The sequence below is a fragment of the Haemaphysalis longicornis genome, unplaced genomic scaffold (genome assembly GCF_048455015.1).
Source record: "Haemaphysalis longicornis isolate Haplotype H1 unplaced genomic scaffold, Haemaphysalis longicornis Haplotype H1 scaffold_3, whole genome shotgun sequence".
Taxonomy (NCBI): Eukaryota; Metazoa; Arthropoda; class Arachnida; order Ixodida; family Ixodidae; genus Haemaphysalis; species Haemaphysalis longicornis.
This window is the reverse complement of record NW_027526335.1, coordinates 131,693,360-131,713,197: the sequence shown is the minus strand read 5'-3', so window position 1 is coordinate 131,713,197 and position 19,838 is coordinate 131,693,360. Positions and strand designations below refer to the sequence as shown.

Below are 19,838 nucleotides of genomic sequence, written 5' to 3'. Positions count from 1 at the left end.
GGACATGCATGTATCGACAATATATCTCTGAACCAAAGGAATGGCACAATTACGTGACGTAGCGTTTATTTCAGGGTACTCCCTTAATCCACAGCACTCCGAATGTCCAGCTATATATGCGACTGGTGTGAGGCGGCTTCATCGAAACTTCTAACGAAAATCGGTTCCGGGGATAAAAGCGCAGACACGAATGACCGCAATTATAAAAAAAGTCTGGGGGTTTCAAAAGCTATGTGTATGTAGACCACTTCGCTCTTCAAAAAGCGTGTAAATCTCCAGATAAAGCTAAGTGGGAGAACATTGTCTGGTGGCAACACTTTAAACTCCTGGAAGCGAGGACTCTAGAGCACCCAACGACAGATTGGCTTAGCGAATCAACCTTCGAAGCTTCCCCTTGTTTTGCTTAGTCACCCCAGCGAGTACAGAGTGTTCACATATGTAATACGTAACACAAAGAACGTGATGAATCTGTGACAGCTCAAGAACCTCACGCCAACGTTTTATGTAAAATGAGCCAAGATACGACGCTGGAATAGTTGGCATTTCATACGCCCTACTGCTTTTCAACTCTAGACGCTGATGCTTATTCCTCTAGTCGCAGAATATGTGAGAGGAACGAAGCACCGAACGGCACCATCAGGTGCTAAGAGTTAAAGACACCGTGGGCGTGGAGGGGCCAGTCCTTTTAGAAAATATATGTTTTTTTTGCCGAGCAGGCCTACCGCTGCACTTCTTGATCTTGTATTATTGATTTATTGCGCGTAATCGGCCTCAGGGAAGAGTAATTGATGAAGCATGATTATAACTCCCTAAAATATGATTGAGGCATTACCACAAGTACTTATTGAATTGGTGTGCTTAAGGTGTACATGCAGGTAACTAATTTATATAGTGCCTCACGGTTTAATGCCAGGGAAAATTTTTATGCGCACTGTCTTTATTTTTTGCCAGTGATGCTACGGTATGGCGCAGGTGTCGCAAGTTAATTCTGAAAGACAACTGTTATACGAGCTGGGAACGTACCGCAAATAACAACAATAAACGTTTTCTAAAATACTAAAAGCAAAAATAAAAAAAGAAAAAAAAAGCGGCAGTTGTGGTTTCTGGCTTAGAGGTTACACCTTAGTTCGAAGACGCGTCGTTGTAGAGGGGGACGCAATAATTTAGAGCACTCAATATCCAACATGCTATGAAATCTCGTTCACGCGCACCAAAAAGCACAAAGATGCAGGTTCAAAGGCTTATAACAGTTCTGGTCGACATTGCTCATCAACAAAAGGGATCTGTCACTTGTAGGTAAGTTTAGAGAATCTGCATAAAAACTGAGGAACTCGTTGTGAAGCGACCAAGGAGGTTAAAAAAATGCAACTTTTTTTAACCTCCTTGGAAGCGACGCATTCTCGCTACACGCATTTTCCGACGCCTAGTGAGTGAGTGAAAGTTTTAGCTCAGGGGCCATACGGAATCGAGCGATCACTGCAGACCCGAAATGAGGTTTCGGTTTCGGTTGTGCCTACGTTGCCAGCTCCGCATTCCGTGAAAAAACGAAGTGTCTCGCGGCACTGGCGGCGCTTATGTAGCGCTTTTTGAATGCGTCGACATGGCGGACTCGCTTGAAAGTAGGAAATTTCCTCCGTGGTGTTTATCGCTGTAATCGTCAGCTTACCGCAAGGGTGTAGCCCACCGATTTTAAGCTGGATAGACGACGCAGGTTTTCGACGGTTACTTCGTTGCTTTTATACCGCATTTGGTGCTGTGTCTAGCTGCCTAAAAATAAATACCGTTCGTGTAAGCCTAATCACGGGCCCGCTGCAGGCATTTTGAATTCGCCTCGGGAGCATTTTGAAAATTTGGCGGAAAAAGTGCTAGCTGTGTTTGTGTCGAGGTATGGTCACGTACGGTAATTTAACAAGTCTGTGTTCACGTGGGCTTCCTTCTTTTCAGCTGAATCGGCAGCAGCGCTCCTCAGTATGAAGGATGGTGAGTAGCAAATGTTTTGTATACGACGCCAACCAGCCGCTGCCTGGCTGTGTGGCCCCCCCTCGCAAGCGCGCGATATTTCGAAGAAATGTCGATATGCATGCGTGCGTGCCGTGAAACGCGACACTGGCGTAAACTTTTGCTGCTGCATAAGGACCTTTTCTCTTGCTAGGTGCGCTGAATAACAACACGCAAAAGCATCTGGCGGTGCTGTCCAGGGTGAGTCGCATTCGAGGGTGACCTTATTCTTCCGTTCTCGCGTTGATTGCGCTATGCTAATTGCGTGCTTAAGAGAAATGCCGGGGTGTTTTGTGTGACGAGTCCATCTTTTGTGCAGCCTCCGCGGATTAGAAAAAGAAACAGAAGAATATTTAACGACTTCGAAGATACGTCGTACACGCTATCCAGATCGTCAGGGCGGAAATCGGCTCGTACTGCTTCCCCGGTGAGTTCACGTTATTAGATTGCCTCTTTTACCGTAGGCGTGTGGCAAGATTTCATCTTCCTGTATGGAAAATGTTAAACGTGGTTTCTTTCCTTTTCAGGTTCCGCAGAAAACTGATGATCCGGAATGGACTCCAGACAAGAGGCCAGGTCGCAGCATAAAAAAGGAGCCTGTAAGTTACCTTTTGCACACACGCCTGTATCATAAATCTCCATTTGAAGAGCTGGTGATGTAGATATGTACAGCTATTGGGATGTTTGCACAAACTGGTTATATACATTTCTCAGTAGCATGCAGGCGTGGCATTGCGCAATGGTCAGCACATTTCAACATTGTTATCAGCAGTGATCAACATGATGGGACTTTTCACCGTGACAGTTTGACCTCTATGAAGAGACGGCAGCACCTATTTGTTTCCTATGTAGAAAAAGTAACGTATCGCGCCCAGGTAGGCACAATGTTTTGAATTCCTTGAATACTCGTGGTTTTCTAACAAAACCTTCCAAATCTCCTTGAAACTCCTTGGGCTGGAACAAAGCTTCTTTATATTATATTAAGGTTGGTGTGACGCTAATTAATTTACAGAAGCCAACTTACTAGCAAATGGCGCTAGCTTTTGAAATGTGTTTCATGTAGCGATGTTCGGGAAAGGAAATCGTAGAAGGGGCCTAGTTTTAAAGAAAGATTGCACTACTGTTTTCAAACATGCTACCATTTATGTGCAAGGGACTTGGTCACTTGTGCTGAGATATGACGTAAAATGGAGAGACGAGCTAGTTGGTTCGCAATTTCCATGAGTGAAACTTAGCGCAAAAATTTTTCACATGGACGAGAAAGGGAACGACACAGGCGCTTACTATCAACTTACGATATGACATTGCGGCCTCTATTGACTTTTCATGGGAGCATTTGCTTGCTGGCTTGTGTTTCAACTTAACTGAAGTAACTTCTCACCTGACTCGATTTCGTGTAAATAGTATCTATATTGCTACGGAAAACAATGCATCTTAGTAAAGCCCATAGCGTTTTTTTTTTATAGCAAGCCAAATAATGGTAGCAGGTGCTGTGGTTCAAAAAAATAAAGAAGAGAAAGAAATCTCGTATGCTGTGTCGCATTAATGAGTAGAAGATCTTTCCAGCTGTCATTAAACTTATAATATTATTTTTTTCGATAAGGGCGTGTGCAGCAAACCGCGGCACCGATGACAGAACAGAGAGTACCCATGCAATTATAACTTTGCAAATCAGGCCATTTATTAAATTGAATGTGGTTTAGAAGGACAGGGAAGGGAAGTCTTGAATCTGCCACAGTGGCTGAATGACTGAGTCATTGTGCTGCTGAGCCCAAAGGACACGGCTTTGATCCTGGCCGCGATAGCAGCTTTTCTGATGGAGGTGAAAAGCAAAAATGCCCGTGCTTCGAGAAATCGGCGCATGTTTCCCAAGGTGATCAAAATTGATCCGGAGCGCTTCACTACGGTGCCCCTCGTAGCCCCGGTGTTGCTTTGCCGTGTTAAACCCCATAATCAGATTGAAGGTGTTTTGAACGGGCAGTGAAGTGTAACCTTGAGCTCTAGTTTGTGGCTGCACTGTGTAGTTTATCTCGTGCGATTCTTCACATCACTGTTTAGCGGAAATTATGCTCCTGGTACCAGCCTTTGGGTGCTGCTTGTTTCCTTGTCCTGCTACGTAGCCCTTTCATTCTGTCCCCACTATTGTGCGTGGCTCTTGGAGTGGCATAGCACTGCCCAATCTGTGTCAGTCCGTGTAGGGGGATTTGCTCCGGCCAGCAGGCTGTCTCCCCTCTCTGCAGTATCGCATGGGGAGCCACAGGCATGCAATCAACTTCGTGCAAATCAAGATGCATGGAGTACAGTCGAACCTCGTTATAAGGAAGTAGTATTGGGACAATAATTTAGTTTGTTATGATTGATATTCGTTCTAACAGTAGAGCTGAAAATCTGCTCAAACCAGTTGGTAAGCTGGCTCCCGCAAAAATCCCTGATACAAAAATGCATTATTCTAATCTTCGAATGTACTATAAACAAGGTAACCCCTACCTTTCTCCTTGTGGCATTTCAAGCTCACTGAACCAGAACACGAAACGGGAAATTACAACAGAACGAAGTTCATTTGACAAAAGAGGCCTGCATTGTTATTATTTTGAAGAAGGATGTGACCTTTGTCTGGTGGCTATTCACAGCGCTTAGCAGGATGTTTTCCACAGTGTCTGCTAACAAAATGGCCTTTTTTACTTGTCACTTTCAAATGGCAGGAGTTTTTCCAAGTAGCTGCTCAGCTCACTGGTCAAATATTTCTTTGTTATATCCGATAGTGCGCACTGCTCTCGCAGTTCCACTTTCGTTATAAAAGAAGTGTCATTGAAATAAAGCGGGACCAACCAAAGTTTGTATTTAGTTCGCTGTAGCCGATAATTCGCTATATCAGTGTTCGTTATAATGAGGTTCAACTGTATATTGCAGAAAAGTGAAAAGACATCACAACAGGACAGTGAGGCATAGAATAAACATGCAGAATATGGATTGGGACACGTAAACAGTCTAGGAGCAGGGAATAGAATTGCAAGAGAAGTGTTGTATGTGGCAGAAAAGTATCGACTGTCACATTGGGGATGGCTGAGACTACTGGCAGCAGGCTGCACTTGGGGAAAGTTTTGGGTCCAGTGCCGCAAGTCATTAATAGTCACGTCCTATGTCTTTGTCTACTTTCAGTCAAATTGTCTTTAGTGCCATTGTGTGTAGTCTTGTTGCACAGCTGAGTGCAGCACTTATTTCCTGGTTTGTATTCACAAGGATTGTGTAGTCTGCACTTCTGTTTCACCCTGGCTCTCACTTTGGGCTGTCAGTGACCTGGTTGGCCTTAGTGTTGTGTAATCATTGATTTTATGGGCATTTCGCTGGCATGCTCTGCTTGGATGACGTCGAGTGACTGCAACCTTTAGGTAGCTAGCCATGTAAAGTGCATCACTCGCATTAACTGCGACCTTGCTTTTGTGAATACACTTGATGCAGGTGTAAACTTCGGGCACATGTCTGCCGAAATTGGTGTTCTGGCATCGCCGCATGTTCTATTTACCGGCAATGGCCATGACTGTAGCCGCTATATTGTGCAGCATGCACTCCTAATGTTGCAGGTACAGCTTGCCATACTGGGTGCTTGAAGGCTTGGTATTTGTGAGGTCTTGAACCCTTTGTGCAGTGTCTTGTTTCGCAAAGTGGCTTGGCTACGCTTTTAACTATCTCAATTTTTTTTTCCCGGTTATGCCAGTTAATTTACCGAGTTCTTTGTTGTCAGAGATCCTGGGGCATGGGAACAGTGCTGGCGTAGTTGCAAAGCATCCTGCTTTATTTCAGTCTCTTCCAGGCTCACTACGAGTAAGGCTACAGCTCAGTGAAGGCTGCAATACTAAAACTTGGCCTTTTAGAAGCCGGGCAAGCTGCTGAGCAGTCCTGGGGTGTCATGTGGGTCTTGTTTTCAATTGTCATCTTTGCAGATGGCTCCAGCGGTGTTGCCAGACAAGCGAGTAATCCAAAAAGTTGGCATACGGCTACGGAATCTCCTGAAGCTACCAAAAGCACACAGATGGGTCTGCTATGAGTGGTTCTACTCGAACATCGACCAGTAAGTTCCCACGTTCAGTCATTTTGTCATGTTAGAATAGCTTGCGAGTAAATATTGCTAATAACTCGCACCCCAATTGTCACATTAAACAGGAATTCAACCATACTACAATTTTTTTTTAGATGTAATGGCACTTTTTTGCTGTTTGGCAGTTAGTCAGTGAAGTAATCAAAAAGGGATCATGAAGACAAAATACGTGCAAGTTTGGGTCACTAAAAAGACGTTTTGTTCCAATAACAACTGTGTCAGTTTTAATGCAAACTTCAAACAGGTAGTGTAGATAAAAGAGAAAACAGATGAACCAGTGGCGATTCACCAGCCACTTTCTCACCTGGATCTTGTTGCGTCACCGACTTGCTTGTGCGATTTGCAGCCACTTACCAACGCCACCAAGAAACTCGACTCTGCTATTATGGTGGTGCCTATAGTTCCATGTGATCATACCAGTGCTTAAATGTAACGTACAGATGACGAGCTCATAACTGCCCATAAGTCGCAATGTGCTCATAGCTCCACTGATATTATGTGGCACAAAATTTGAAAGTTTTTTAATGTTTCTTACCTTTCTGGCTAAAAAAAAGTCTTTTGGGCTATGAATTAAGTTTAGTTATCAAAAGCTAGTTCTTTCAAATTAAACACGGTGGAATGTTGCCTACGTGGCCCTTTAACAGTCATTATGTAGGGTAAAAGCAGTACACAGTGCACCAAATTTTGCACCTAAGAAGGCTGGCCAAACATCTAGCTTGTTGGCATCTGACTGAAAGCAGGTAAAATCCTGAATGGAATCAGATCACATTGACTAATGGGACTAAGCAATCGGACTTTAGTAGCTTTGCTGAATTAGAAAAATTCAATGGACAAGGATGTGAAGAAGGATGACAGGTGAAGTTGGGCGCAGTCGAAAGAGCACACGAAACAGACCACGTTTGTGTGTAATAGCATACTTCCTAGCCATTTAGCTGGATGAAACTTCAATGGATCACAGCTGTATTCAAGGGGACAATCAAGGGGCTGTCTGCTTTCCTTCTGCCTCGTAGGCATCTTTTTGTCTGATACACACCAACCCAAACCACTAAACCATGAAGGACAACAGACAGGTTGCATTGGACTGAGACGTCGGTGTTTAAATCTCCTACCTGCACAACCGGAATGTCATCGCTCAGGGCATGATGAAGCCCGAGCTGTGCATGCAGCCCTTCCCCCCCTTACCGCTCACCCATGCATGCATAAACTGGCAACGGGTGATGTGCTCAGCCGTGAAAGACACTGATGAAAATATCGCTCCGAAAGCCTTTCAAACTGAACAAGAAATGCTGGCTCATGTCGGCGTTCCAAGTGGGCAAGTTGCTCTTCTCGGAGGGATTCGCAGCTAGTCGATGAGCTGGAACTTGGGCGGCGACGGTGGTGGCTGACCACTCTGCAGCAACGGCTTTTTGTTGTTTTCGTGCCTATTGGCGCTTCTGAGCGCGCTGACGCTGCTGAAATTTTTGCTCTTTTCTCTCTCTCCTTCCTCCAAGCAAATGATGTTTCCATCCCATAGTGACTTAGAAGTGCCACTGCTGATAACGGCGCCAGCGTTATTATCAGATAATCGCGCATTTTGCAAAAGAGACATCACTGGTGTCGAGGGGTATAAAACTTGTGAAAGAGGCGTTGGCGGTGGCAGGGACGAGTGGAGAACCAGTGCCAAGCAAGGTTCGCACAGGTCCTTGAAAACCTTGAAGACCCTTGAATTTAGAAGTGTAAATTTCAAGGCCGGGAAAGTCCTGGAATTTTTAAAGGGTCCTTGAAAACTCTTGATTTTTCTGGAGATAACCAATGGCCCTATTTTTTCACAAGAATTGAAGGTGTTCGTCGTGAATTTTAGGTGTTATACCAGGAAAAAAGAAAAACCTCTAAATATAAACTATGAAAAAAAAAAAAAGCTGGGGAGCATTCATGAACCCATAGCGCCTATCTAAATGTGCATTAATATTCTTAGGTATTAGGCAATATCAAAATTTTGCATTTTGTTGAAAAAAAATCACGCCATATCCACGGAATGAGAATGATGATAAGTGGGGCGAAGCTCGAGAGGGGGAGATCATCGGTAACCGTAACTCTCCCGTGAAAGTTCGCTCATTACATCATTAAGAAAGACGTAAGACTGTGTGCGTACATTGTACAAATCAACTTTTATTTTCGGAGTCAATGCTCCCAGGCCCAGACCTGGTGAAAGACCCCGCGCCATCGAGGACTACCCCGCACCTCTACCACAATTTGTCACGTAGGATGGGACAATACGGTAAAGAAAGAACTTTTATTTAGGGCGAACTTGTGCCCGAACAAGACGAGAGGAAACGAGCAAAGGTCCTTGCGTCTCGTTCGATCTCCGAGAACGACTGCCTGCGTTCGTGGCGTGATCTCTTGCGTGATCTCCCCCTCGCAGTGCACGTGCGCTCGCGCCTCCGTTGGCGAACACAGACAAGCTCGCGCTCCCGGTGCCAAGTTTGCGCTGCCGGTTGCAGCCGGTTCTTGCGCGTGCAACGCGGCCCACTTTGCGACATCTCCGAAAGCATGCGGCGGTCACGTACCACGAGACACAAGGGATGGACAGACCCATGACTTAAGGAGCTTCACCCCTAAAAGTTATAAATAATACCAGATAAAACATAAGATGGGGACCTTGAAAATGTGTTTTGTGGTCCTTGAAAGGCCTTGAAAACCCTTGAATTTTTGCTTTTGAAGCCCGTACGAACCCTGCCAAGTAAAGCGGCTTCACTGGAACTGGAGGGGTTGCCATTGTACAGCATCACTGTAAAAAGAATGGGTAACCACCAGAGCTGACATAGAACGGCATTGGAGCTGAGTACTGCTTTTCTAATACACTTGTTGTCACACATGTTACAATTATGGAGTTTTTACCTAAACTCATAGAAATTTTATGCTTTGGTGGCTTTTTTTTTTTCTTTCCGAGGAAGTAGCAGGTGACAAAGGCGCCGTGGGGATTATGTTTACAGTGGGATAACAGTATAGTAGTGTCAAATATGAATTCTGCAACACAGAAACAAATCCAAAACTGTTAATTGTTTGTGAAGGGTCCTGTGGTATATAAGACTATCATAGGACCTCCGACAACACACACAACGGCAATAAACTGCCTGAAATCAAAACTTATCGTTAAAAACAGACTTCCTGATATTTCCAGCCGATTTCACTAGTTATTGTTGTCAAAGTGGAAATCCGGCAATTGAAAATTGCCTTCTGATTCATCATTGATGCCCTGATAAAATCTGCACACTGGTGCTCTGTTTTTGCAAGTGGTACACGTCCTGTTTTTTTTTTTCAGAACCAGCAGCGTGCGATGGTCACACCCAATTTCTGCACTGAGAAAATGCAAATTTTCATCAAAAATCTTTTTTTTTTTTTTTTCAATAATTAAAAGGGAACCTAATTTTGAAAGGCCATTCCTCAAGCTTGTTGTCAGATGGCCTTGTCCTAGAAATGCCTTGAATGTGGTTCAAAATGGGCATTGAAATTTTCGTTCAGTATAGACGATTTTAAACGAATAGACGGAGTAACGAAAGTATTAAGCGATTGCACGGTTTCTTGCACACATGCCATTTTCTATCTGTTCAGTGTTTGTGAACCCTTGCAGTAAGTTTATGTGAAGAGTTCATGTCACCTCTGGGTGTGACTGTGAGTGTTTGGTGTTTCCCGGTTCCCAAGGCCCCTGTTCCTGGGAGACAACGAGTTCTGTGGCTACCTGAAGCAGTCCTTTCCTCTGCTCAAGACAAGAAAGCTGACGAGGGTTCAGTGGTGCAAGATTCGGCGAATCATGGGCAAGCCTCGGAGGTAAGGCCTGCTTTTCTGCCACGGTCATAATCTCTAGTCTGTGTAGAATGCCATGTTCAGGTTTCAGATACTCCTTTTTCCAGGAAAGTTTTTGTTCCCGTATATGGCTCCCGTGTTGCATGACCATCCCCCACTTTGAGGTTTAAATTTGTGGGGAGCTGTGCAGCGGGCATCTGCAAATGCAGCCATTATGCTTTCTGTCTCCTCTTCCTGCCATCAGTTCTTACCAGTTTGCGCTGTACCTTCACACTGCGATCCTAATTTATCACCTAAAGCTGATTTTCATGACACTGTTTGCCTGCTTTATTTCTCATGACAAGGCGCATTATAACAAGGCACCTGATCAAGGCACAGGACTTATCACACTTTCTGTGAGCACTTTGAGGGACGTGTACGATGCAATCCACTCACCGCTGCAATATGTTAAAGTTTCAGACACAGCATGTGCGCTAGACGCATACGTAGTAAAATAATAATTGTGGCACACTCCCATTCTTGTTGCAGGAGCACACCTATATTACAGTCAAACCTTGATGTAACGAAACCCCTGATGTAATGAATCACGTAATTTTGTTTCAATTTCAAGTGCATGCACACCATGTATTTTCACCCTCTGTGTAACAAAGTTTTGTTTGCCAAAATTTCAACATAACGAAGTTTCATGGACAAGTACACTCAGAATTATGGTTGTAGAGGTAGATTTTGGGAGACGCCAGCACCGAAACGGGGTCTCGATAAAACACGAACGGGGACACGGGCCGCCCAATGCCGCAGATGCAGCGAGACACTGAGTCTCTGAGCGAGCTCCTTGCCTACAAGCTCCTTGCCTACAAAGTGTGTATGGCGCCGCTGCCATTACATGCCGCTGCTTTGTCTTTCTTTCGAGTTCGCTCACGCTTGTTCAGTTCCATAGTTCCAGCAAGTGTTTGGCAAAGCATTTGTGGTCTTTGTGAGCCTTGCGCGCCATTTTTTTACGGCCACATCTGCGATTGCGCACAGGTGGCTGCTTCTGCCACAGCCAGAAAGCAACTCGTGCCAGGCGCGGCAGTGGGTGGAGCCTGACGACTTTTATCAGTGGGAATCTGCGCATTCTATGGCGGGAGCTTCGAAGCACTCGGGGATGCCGGCTGGCCCCGCCAGAGACGATTAGACTTACCACCACGGAGGATATTTGACAGGCGCTTTCCTAAGTGGCGTGGATGCTGTTTTACAGTGCAAATTTCACCCACTCATCGTCTTGCCCGCATGAACAACTTTGTTTGCCGCTCGTGTAGAGTTTCAGCGAGCGGTTAGAAGCGGTCACTGGAGCTACTTGCATCGCGTGGATGGTCGCCTCTGTGGCTGCGACAGCGTGCCTGTGGCTCGCAAGGCGCGTTTTTGCGTGCAGGAAATGCTCCATGCGGTTCACGCTGATGCCCACGTAGATGATTAGGCTCCAACAGAAACAGAAACAGTATGCCAGCCGTGTATGCGTGCCACATGTATGCGTGCTTGCAGAAACCGCTTCACATGGTTAACACTTCATTTCAACCATGAATTTCAATCTAGCAAAGTGAATAACGAATTTTACCGACTTCGTTACATCAAGGTTTGACTGTGCTTGCGTATGCATTTTCAGTGAACACTTGGCAAAAACATATTTAGTAATGAGTTTACAGCATGCCTTTCTTGAAAAACTGTTTCATCCTCCTGCATGGCATTGGCAGTGCTGGTTGTGGGTTGTGGCAGGACCTAAAATGCCTGTGGGTCAAGAGGTCTTTGGGCACTAAAGATCCTGAGGTAATCATAATTAATCCACAGCCCTCTATTACAGCATGCTTCATAGGCTGAGTACAGCTTCGGTGTGAAAAAAAAAACACCAGAATTTGGTGTCACTGAGTCTGTGTTTGCTAGCCCGGTAGATATCATTACACGGTCAGCAGGCTATTGTCTTTCTTTTTGTTCAGGTACTCTAAGGGCCCTTGTGGGCGTTGCATCGGGGGCGAGGAAACAAGATAATGCAGGCATGTAAACACAGTTGCAAGGGACAGGCAGTTTAAAACATCCTAGTAGAGGTTGCAAAACCCAATAAACAAATACAGTTGAACATCAATATAATGAGCGATGATTTAGCTAAATTCGTGATATAACACATTTTTTTTTCAAGTTTTCTATCAATTTTGCTAAATGCATGCATTTTTATTTTGATTTTACAAAGTAATTTCGTGCGGCACTTCCGATTTAACGAAGTCTCGGCCAGAAAGCAAGAATGAGATTCCGGTCAAGGCACATTTTATTTTGCCTCTCAGAGCCTACTTTGAAAGCATTTGCACAAGCATTAACACTTAAAAGCAAACTGCACTCAAATTTCACCTCGGCCAAATTTACTTTATACGTACAGTACAGTACGTACCACCAAACCAACTGGGACATGACTGGTAGCCCCTTGAATTGCATTGTTAATTAGTTGTAAGCGTTTCAAATAGCTCCGTTGCGGGCGACGCTGCATCTGCTGGTGGATTGCGCAAACAGCCATGAAGCGGAGGTGACCCTGTGGCCGGCCCTATGCATTTTCCTACAGCCAGCCAGGATAATCAGTTAAGCTCCGCTGGGCGTGCTTGTTGTAGGACTACAGCGAGGAAGCGTTTCGTGCAGGTTTGTCCCGGCCGGCCGGCCACATTTCGCTGCTCACTCGCCGGCTGGGTCGGCTGCAAAGTCACTTGAGCCAGGCCGAAAATGGCCGTGCTGTTCTGAATTTTGTTATCAAAATATCCGATTCTTGATGGCCATTTGCACCGCGGATATGCGTATTTCAGCCGTCATATTTTATATCTTGCAGGAAAAAGGGCAGACTATACGGAAATCACGGTTTCTGGGGGTTAAAATTTTGATTGCAGCTGGCCTTCAAAATTATAAAACGAAAGGAAAACACTGAAAGCTACGGTTGACAACAATTAAAAGTGACGAATATAGCTACTCAAATTGTTACCAGTCATAGGCTTAGTAGCGCGTCTGCCGTTTTGAAGTCTCCATCATTGTCTACGCCAGCACCGTCTATGCTTAGGCTGCTGAAGCCTACTTCAGGTCTTTTTTTCTAGGCCTCTTTGGTCACGGTGCCGCTGCTCTAGGTGGTGCTCGCTGATAACCACCTTAGTATTTTGTTTGTACATCATTAGGTGAACGTAAAGCGCGCGTCCGGTACGGTTCAAGTTGAAGTTCGCAAAGCAAGGATGCAGGTTCAATTTACCAACAGCGGCGTTTAGTAGTGACCAAAATTTAGTAGGGTTACGTAGGGTTAGCAGGGTTAATAGGGTTTAGTAGGGTTAAAACCATGGGGGGAGCATGCAGGGAGGCTGTAACTCGAAGCACGTGGTTGAACAGGCTCTGGGAATGCGGTCTGCTAGCAGACTATGCCGTAACCCGCCGTCCTTCTGGTGGCATTGAATGCGGGTGGGGCCGGGGTCCTTGTCCTTGTTGCTCGTTGGTCTGAAGGGGCCCTGTGCGTGTGCAGGTGTTCCCCGGCCTTCTTTGAGGAAGAAATCCGGGCTCTGCACGACCGGAGGAACAGCATCCGCCAGGTGCAGCAGCGGAGGACCGTCTCCATCGAGAACTACGGTGGCCTCCCCGACGACATTCCCCTGCCGCTCGTCATTGGGACCAAGGTCACCGGTAGGGGCATCGTTCCTTGCATCTTCAGTTGCGCTTGCCTTGTTGGGCTACATTCCGCTGAAGAGTTTAGGTCCGTGTGTCTGAGCGCCAGAATGCCTGTCTGCCAAAACAGTGCGAGGTGAACCTTAAAGGCCAACTGCGGTCAAATTTTACCTCGACCAAATTTATTATACCGTATTTACTCGCGTAATCCTCGCACTCGCGTAATCCTCGCACCCCTAATGTGAGCCACCAAAACTTGGATTTTTTGGTTCCTGTCATAATCCTCGCACCCCCAACTTTGCAGCGGCGAAAGTTGCCTGCTCACGAAACCCGCATGGTGCACGCGCTCTCCAACGTGCGCCCTCCCCCGCCACCTCTCCGTTCGGCGGAGAGTGCTGTGTATCCAAGGCCATCCAGGCGCCCCAACAACCCTAGCAGCGTGTTAGGGCGCCTGTTAAACAGGCGCCCGGCCCCTAACACGCTGCTCACACTGTCCTTGAGCCGGTTTCGCGTGCGCGCAACTAGACGGCGTTCGCGCAGCCAGCTGTCGTGTCGTCGTTGTGATCCCGTCACTCGCGTCAACGGTGGATAGCTCGCTGCCATTTTGAGAACTTTTTGATCTCTTTGTTTTGTGCTTGGTGCCGCTTTCAAATTGAAAGTGTTAGAGTACGCGATCGAACACGGCAACCGCGCCGCAGGCAGGCACTTCGGCGTCACCGACTTCAATGTGCGTAACTGCAGGGGTAGGGCACGCACATGACGACTACGAGATAGGGCGCGCTCCAGAAAGCAAAGGCGGCAATTTCGTGATCGCTGATCGACGAGAGACTGTTTACGTTGTAAATAATAAAATGAAAAGAAATAGCTGCTGTTGGCAACACTGAGCTTACATATACAAAAAACGACCGCTACATTTAGTGGGATTGGCAGGAGGCAGATTGGCAACACTGTGCACCGGATTTTTTTTCCCCGCATAATTCTCGCACCCCTAATTTAGCATTGACTTTTCCGAAAAAAAAGTGCGAGGATTATGCGAGTAAATACGGTAAACGTACAGTACATACCACGAAATCAACTGGGACATTACTGTAGCCCTGTGAAATGCATTGTTAATAAGTTAGAAGCGTTTAAAATACCCGAGTAGAAGATGACGCTGCACCTGCCGGTGGATCGCACAAACAGCCATGAAGCGGCTGGCTGGCTGTTTGGTCTCCCGGCTATATTTGGTCATTTGGTCATATTTGGTGTATATTTGGTCATCCTTCTCGAATGACGAGCTGTCCTTTGAGCGTGAGCCTTGATTGTATTCAGACGCACTAGAGCTACTACTTTACTCCGCTGTCAAAGGTTTTGCTGTTCTGAATTGCACCCATGGAGGGGGTGATTTCGCTTCTTCCTGTGGTCTGAAGCAGTTAATTACAATGTGTGAAAAGAAATAAAAGAGATGAAAGTATGACAAAAAAAGACAGGAAAGGGAGGGAAAGGGCGCACAACAGATAAAACAGGTGTGCCACTGGAGAGAGCAGACAACCCTCGGTTAAGCCGAAAATTTTGTACCAAAGTGTTGAGGTATAGTAGAAGGTCAGTGAAAAGCATTTGTGACATCTGAAATTCGTGTCATCAAACTGAACGAGCAGAAATACTCTAGTATGTTACATGTATCGCTGAAAGTCTTAGAAAGCACTCACTCGTTGCTTCTCTTATCATGCTAGCTGCACACTATACTGTATTTGCTTGCATAATGAACCCACTTTTTTCCAGAAAATTCGGCATGAATTTGGGGGGAGGGTTGATGATGCGAAAAAAATTGCAACAGGTTTTTAAAAGCTGAAATTTCATACAGTAAAGTTGCTAAGAGAAGCGCTGTCAGAGCCTTACCATTTTCGTAAGAACACATAGGTAATTTTGTTATCAAATTTCTTTTTTATTCCCAAGATGCCAGTAGCCTCCTACTCGCCATGGAGCTGTTTTTGTCACTGCAGTCGCTTGCGGCTTCACATTCATTGTCGGCCCACAGCGCACCGTCTTCCCTGCCGTCAAGGCACTCCAAAACTTCTTTTCCCACACCTGGAAACTTCCCTTCTTTGGGCCCACGAAACACACAGCGATCCTTGTTCACCGCCGGTGGCATACACACAACTGGGTCTACACTGAAGTGCCGCCCAGCTACGCGATTTCCATGTGCATCAACGCATGCTCCAGCACTTCCAGTTTAAAACCGGCTGTGAAGCTCATGTACTGGCCCATCGTACGGTGTGCTCCAGGTGCACACACACACACAAAAAAATTAACACAGCTGAACAAAAAAACCACGGAGAGTAATGGCGAATTCGCAGAAGAGCAACAGCAGCGGAGTGCGGAGTATGTGTAGTGCTTTGTTCGCACGCCGCCAGAACGAGCCGGAACAGCAAAGAGAAGAGAAGGAGTGCGGAGTACGTTTTGTGCTTTCTTTGCACGCCGCAACATTTTCATGACACCTGAAGGTTTGTTTTGTGCTCAGCTGGTGGCACTCCGCAAGCACGTAATTTTTAAATTGTGAGCCACAGCATTGGCGCTCATGTCTTTGGCTACTGTTGAGATTTTTTGTTGGATGCGTTTTAGCGTTTCTGCGCGTACTGTAGCGTGATATCAAGTTACTGCGATCATCTATGGCATCAGCAACCATGCTGAGATAAAAACATATTCCCCCTGCATTTTCTAATCAAAGTGACAAAAAGTGAATTCTCAAGAAGAAAAGCGGGGAAGGGTTCGTTATGCGCGTAAGTACGGTATGCACTCCTCCGTGCAAGGTCAGTCTTCCTTTACATGGGTTTTATTTGCAGTCACAGTTTTGACTAAGCACAGCTATTCGCACGCCAAATCCATTGCAACTGCAAGCCGCTTACTGACTAAAAAGTTTCACTGGTACTGCCAGTCCACAAATGTAACTTCGGTTTGTAATTGCGGAGTTCGCTGTCTTTGTTAGAATCCTGCTCTAAATGATCAAAGGTCACACTGCTCCACTGAAGGCAATCAGATAATACACCAGCGAGAATGGTAGGTGAAACCCATTGGCAAGTGAATGGAGCAAAGTTGTTCCATAAAATTGTTTTGGTTACATTTTGCTGATCGAAAATAAGAACCGCTTTGTTATGTGGGGGCTGCTAAAACTTGCGTACCTTCTCCTGGCTTTCATTGTGGGAAAAAAGTGGTAGCAAATTTTACGCCATCCCAGTGAAATGCGGCTGAAACCACCAGGGCAGTGTTGCAGCTGTGACCAAATAGGTGCACAAGGGTTAACTCTTTCAGGACCGCCGGAAAAAGTGATGAAAAAGGGAGGTCTCTGTACAAATTTTTTGTTACATAAAGCAAAGGCACCATCCTGCCTTAGCATATACCAAAATGCAGCTAATTAGATGTTCTTTGACATGCAATACCAAGTTTTACTTCAACACTGATGATAGAACCATGAAAAAAATCTTAAAGTAAGAACTTCGTAAAAAAACTACAGGAAAAGATAGAAAAAAGCGTAAATATAAAAATATTAGAGTAAAATTATTTCAGGATATACAAAATCTAACACAATGCTTTGTTTCTTCATCGCGAAAGTTTGATGCGGCTAGGTGTAACTGGTTTTTTGTTTTGCGTGTGATCTCTTTGGCACTAGGGCCATGGCTACGTCGTCGCCCAGGTACACGCCGGGCTCTCGTCTTGGCGAAAACTTGATCCGTTTCTGCGCTGGTGGCAGGAGATCACCACCATAGGTAGTTAACACCCTAGCGAACAAATATAAACCAGCCAGAACATATTTCGAGCGCACATACCTACTCCAGAGCCAATTGAAACCGAAACCAACACCCACCTTTGAGCGCGATTCGATGTTCCGGGCGGATCGACACCTGAATCCTCACTCGAGCTGAAATCCGATGTCTAAAGCCGCATTCAGACTCTTCACTGCCACTCTCATAGTTAAAATCCACAATAGAAGGCGAAGATATGCGAGACGAGATGAGGCGGATTTCTTATAGCGCTCGCGCGAGTATGACGCCATGTTTGTTTACATTCGAAACCACTGCCCGTCAGAATAAAATATCTGATGCGTTGCCGCCTGCCGATAAAAAAAGAAACTTCACAAAAGAGAAAACTCCAGTTTTCAAACTATCTCCTAGATGTCGCTAGGTGTTCCATCGAGCGAAAATTTGTATTCTGCAGGCTCGTGAAACCATCGATCATATGTGATCGATGGCCTATTGAGCGGTCCCGAAAGAGTTAAACTGCCTTAGCTGAATGTTTGAATAGTCCATTGTAAGTAGTCTTTGTGGGCAGACTGGACTGGGGGTCACTTCTTTATTATGACCTGGTCTGAGCTTTAGGAGGTGCAATAAATGTTGCAGTGGTGTTGCATTTATTGTTTTTTTTTCCCCCCCAGCTCGTCTCAGAAAGCCGCAGGATGGTCTCTTCGAAGGCTCCATCGATGCTGTTGACACGCAAACTGCGACGTACCGCACCAAGTTCGACCGGTCTGGCCTTGGAACCCACTCTGTCCCAGACTACGAAGTCCTGGTTTGTTTGCTTTCATCATATTGCTGAGCTTCTGCTGTTGGAAAAAAAAAAAAAAAGTCTTTATACGTGCAAGGTGTAGTTTTGTTGCTGCCATGGGTGGCTACATTTCCTGATCGTGACATGCAGCTAATATAAATTATTTATCTCGCACACACATTTAAACTCTATTCTGTAATGTTAACACAAAAGACTGCACACAATAAAAATTGATCTTGTTACCCGAAACATTTCCAACTTCATGAGTGAGTTATCAAAATGCTGAATGACAATTGTAGCAAAGTGAATTTGTCAGACCCTTATTTGTGGCCGCGTCGTGTACCAGTTTCACTCACTGTAGCAGAAGGCTAGAGTTGATGTGATACTGGTTCTCAATGTTTAACGCTGCATCATCCTTTAAGGTTTTTTGATTTTAACCTGATAATTGGTCATACCTACTGTTTGTCTGTTTTTGGGGGGATCGGCACACTTCAGTGGATTTCCCTAATGAAAAATAAAAGGCATATAAATTTCACTGGGAAAGCTCTGAAGATGGCCTATACATTCCACACCTCTGGGAGATAATGTAACCAATGTTATTGACTCAAAGGAACAAGCAAGCTATGTGGAGCTGGTCAATAAAAACAGTTCCAAGTGTTGCCAAAGACAGAATGGGCTTGTATCATGCTGACCTAATGATGCTGCCATATATTTGACCGGGTAGATCAGTTTTCTGGGAAGTGACAATTGGAACCTGCTGTGTTGTTTGCAGAGTTTAGACCCTCCCGAGACGATGCCCAAGTCGTCGTTTCTACAAAGGCAACGACCGAGGCAGGTGTTCTACCTTAGTCCCCCCAGGAACCTCTATCCACAAGGACACCAGCTGGTGAGCTGCTCGCTGACAATGCCAGCTTTCGGCGGATGGGCTTTCGGGGGTCTTGACGCTTGCACTTCTGTGTCCCTGAAATCATCTCTGCTCTTAAACCAAAAATTTTTACAGTTATGATGAGGAAAAATTGGGGGAGGTACGTAGTTCTTCAGTCTGATTATGGATGAAAAATTTGTTCAAATTTGTTTGGATTTTTATATTTGATTTTCTGACACCTTTTGTAAAAAAAACTGCAGGGATGCAGCTGAACGAGGTACCAGTGAACTGTGCACAAATCAGGGAGTGGAATAAGACTAAAATTATCATTCTGTGTGATTTGTTGCAGAAGTTACGGCCGTTTGAAGTTCGGGCCTAAAACGTGGGAACTATAAAAACCGGTTTTGCCTTCCAGGCCCGAACTTCAAATGGCCGTAGTTTCTGCTACAGACCACATAGAATGATAATTTTAGTCTTAGTGTACCCCTTGATTGCACCGTGCATCACATGCCACCGGCTATTTGGAATACAGGTTGGGGTAAAGTCTATTGGAGTTTACTTGCTGCAATATCGTTTAAAAAAAGTGCGGAAGACAAGACCAGTCTTTCTGTCTTCTGCCCTGTTTTTAAATGATACAATGCACCAACGAGCCCTTCAGTGCACCCTTTTACTGTAATATATTGAGTATTCCTTTCCGAAAGAAAAGCTATCTTTTGCAAAGCATCTAAGGCAGCATTATCACACTGGCCTTCATTTTTCTGAACTTAATTTTAAGAACTTGAAAAAGGAGCAAAAGAACTTCATAAACTTTAAATCTCAAAAGAAAAATTAGTATTAGCATAAAATAGCTTTTGTATTTCAATTGTTGCATCACATGACAAAAAGGCAGGGGCTTGGTCAAATCTGATTACATTTTCACAGAGA

The 19,838-nt window shown here is 45.2% G+C and overlaps 1 protein-coding gene across 4 annotated transcripts in view; it reads left to right on the top strand.

Annotated features, from left to right (window-relative positions):
- Positions 1 to 1,546: 1,546 nt before the first annotated feature.
- LOC144175091 (protein lin-9 homolog) overlaps positions 1,547 to 19,838 on the top strand; it is a 50,951-nt gene continuing 32,659 nt past the window's right edge. The window contains exons 1-10 of one of the 4 annotated variants that reach the window (XM_077704150.1): positions 1,547 to 1,619; positions 1,945 to 1,980; positions 2,153 to 2,199; positions 2,318 to 2,425; positions 2,526 to 2,597; positions 5,940 to 6,067; positions 9,776 to 9,901; positions 13,392 to 13,549; positions 17,940 to 18,073; positions 18,822 to 18,935. In XM_077704150.1, the coding sequence (XP_077560276.1) occupies positions 1,601 to 1,619; positions 1,945 to 1,980; positions 2,153 to 2,199; positions 2,318 to 2,425; positions 2,526 to 2,597; positions 5,940 to 6,067; positions 9,776 to 9,901; positions 13,392 to 13,549; positions 17,940 to 18,073; positions 18,822 to 18,935 (942 nt within the window). In that variant the 5' untranslated portion in view covers positions 1,547 to 1,600. Of the gene's footprint in view, positions 1,886 to 1,944; positions 1,981 to 2,152; positions 2,200 to 2,317; positions 2,426 to 2,525; positions 2,598 to 5,939; positions 6,068 to 9,775; positions 9,902 to 13,391; positions 13,550 to 17,939; positions 18,074 to 18,821; positions 18,936 to 19,838 lie in introns of all 4 variants that reach the window. The other 3 variants (XM_077704151.1, XM_077704152.1, XM_077704153.1) reach the window with 3 other exon arrangements.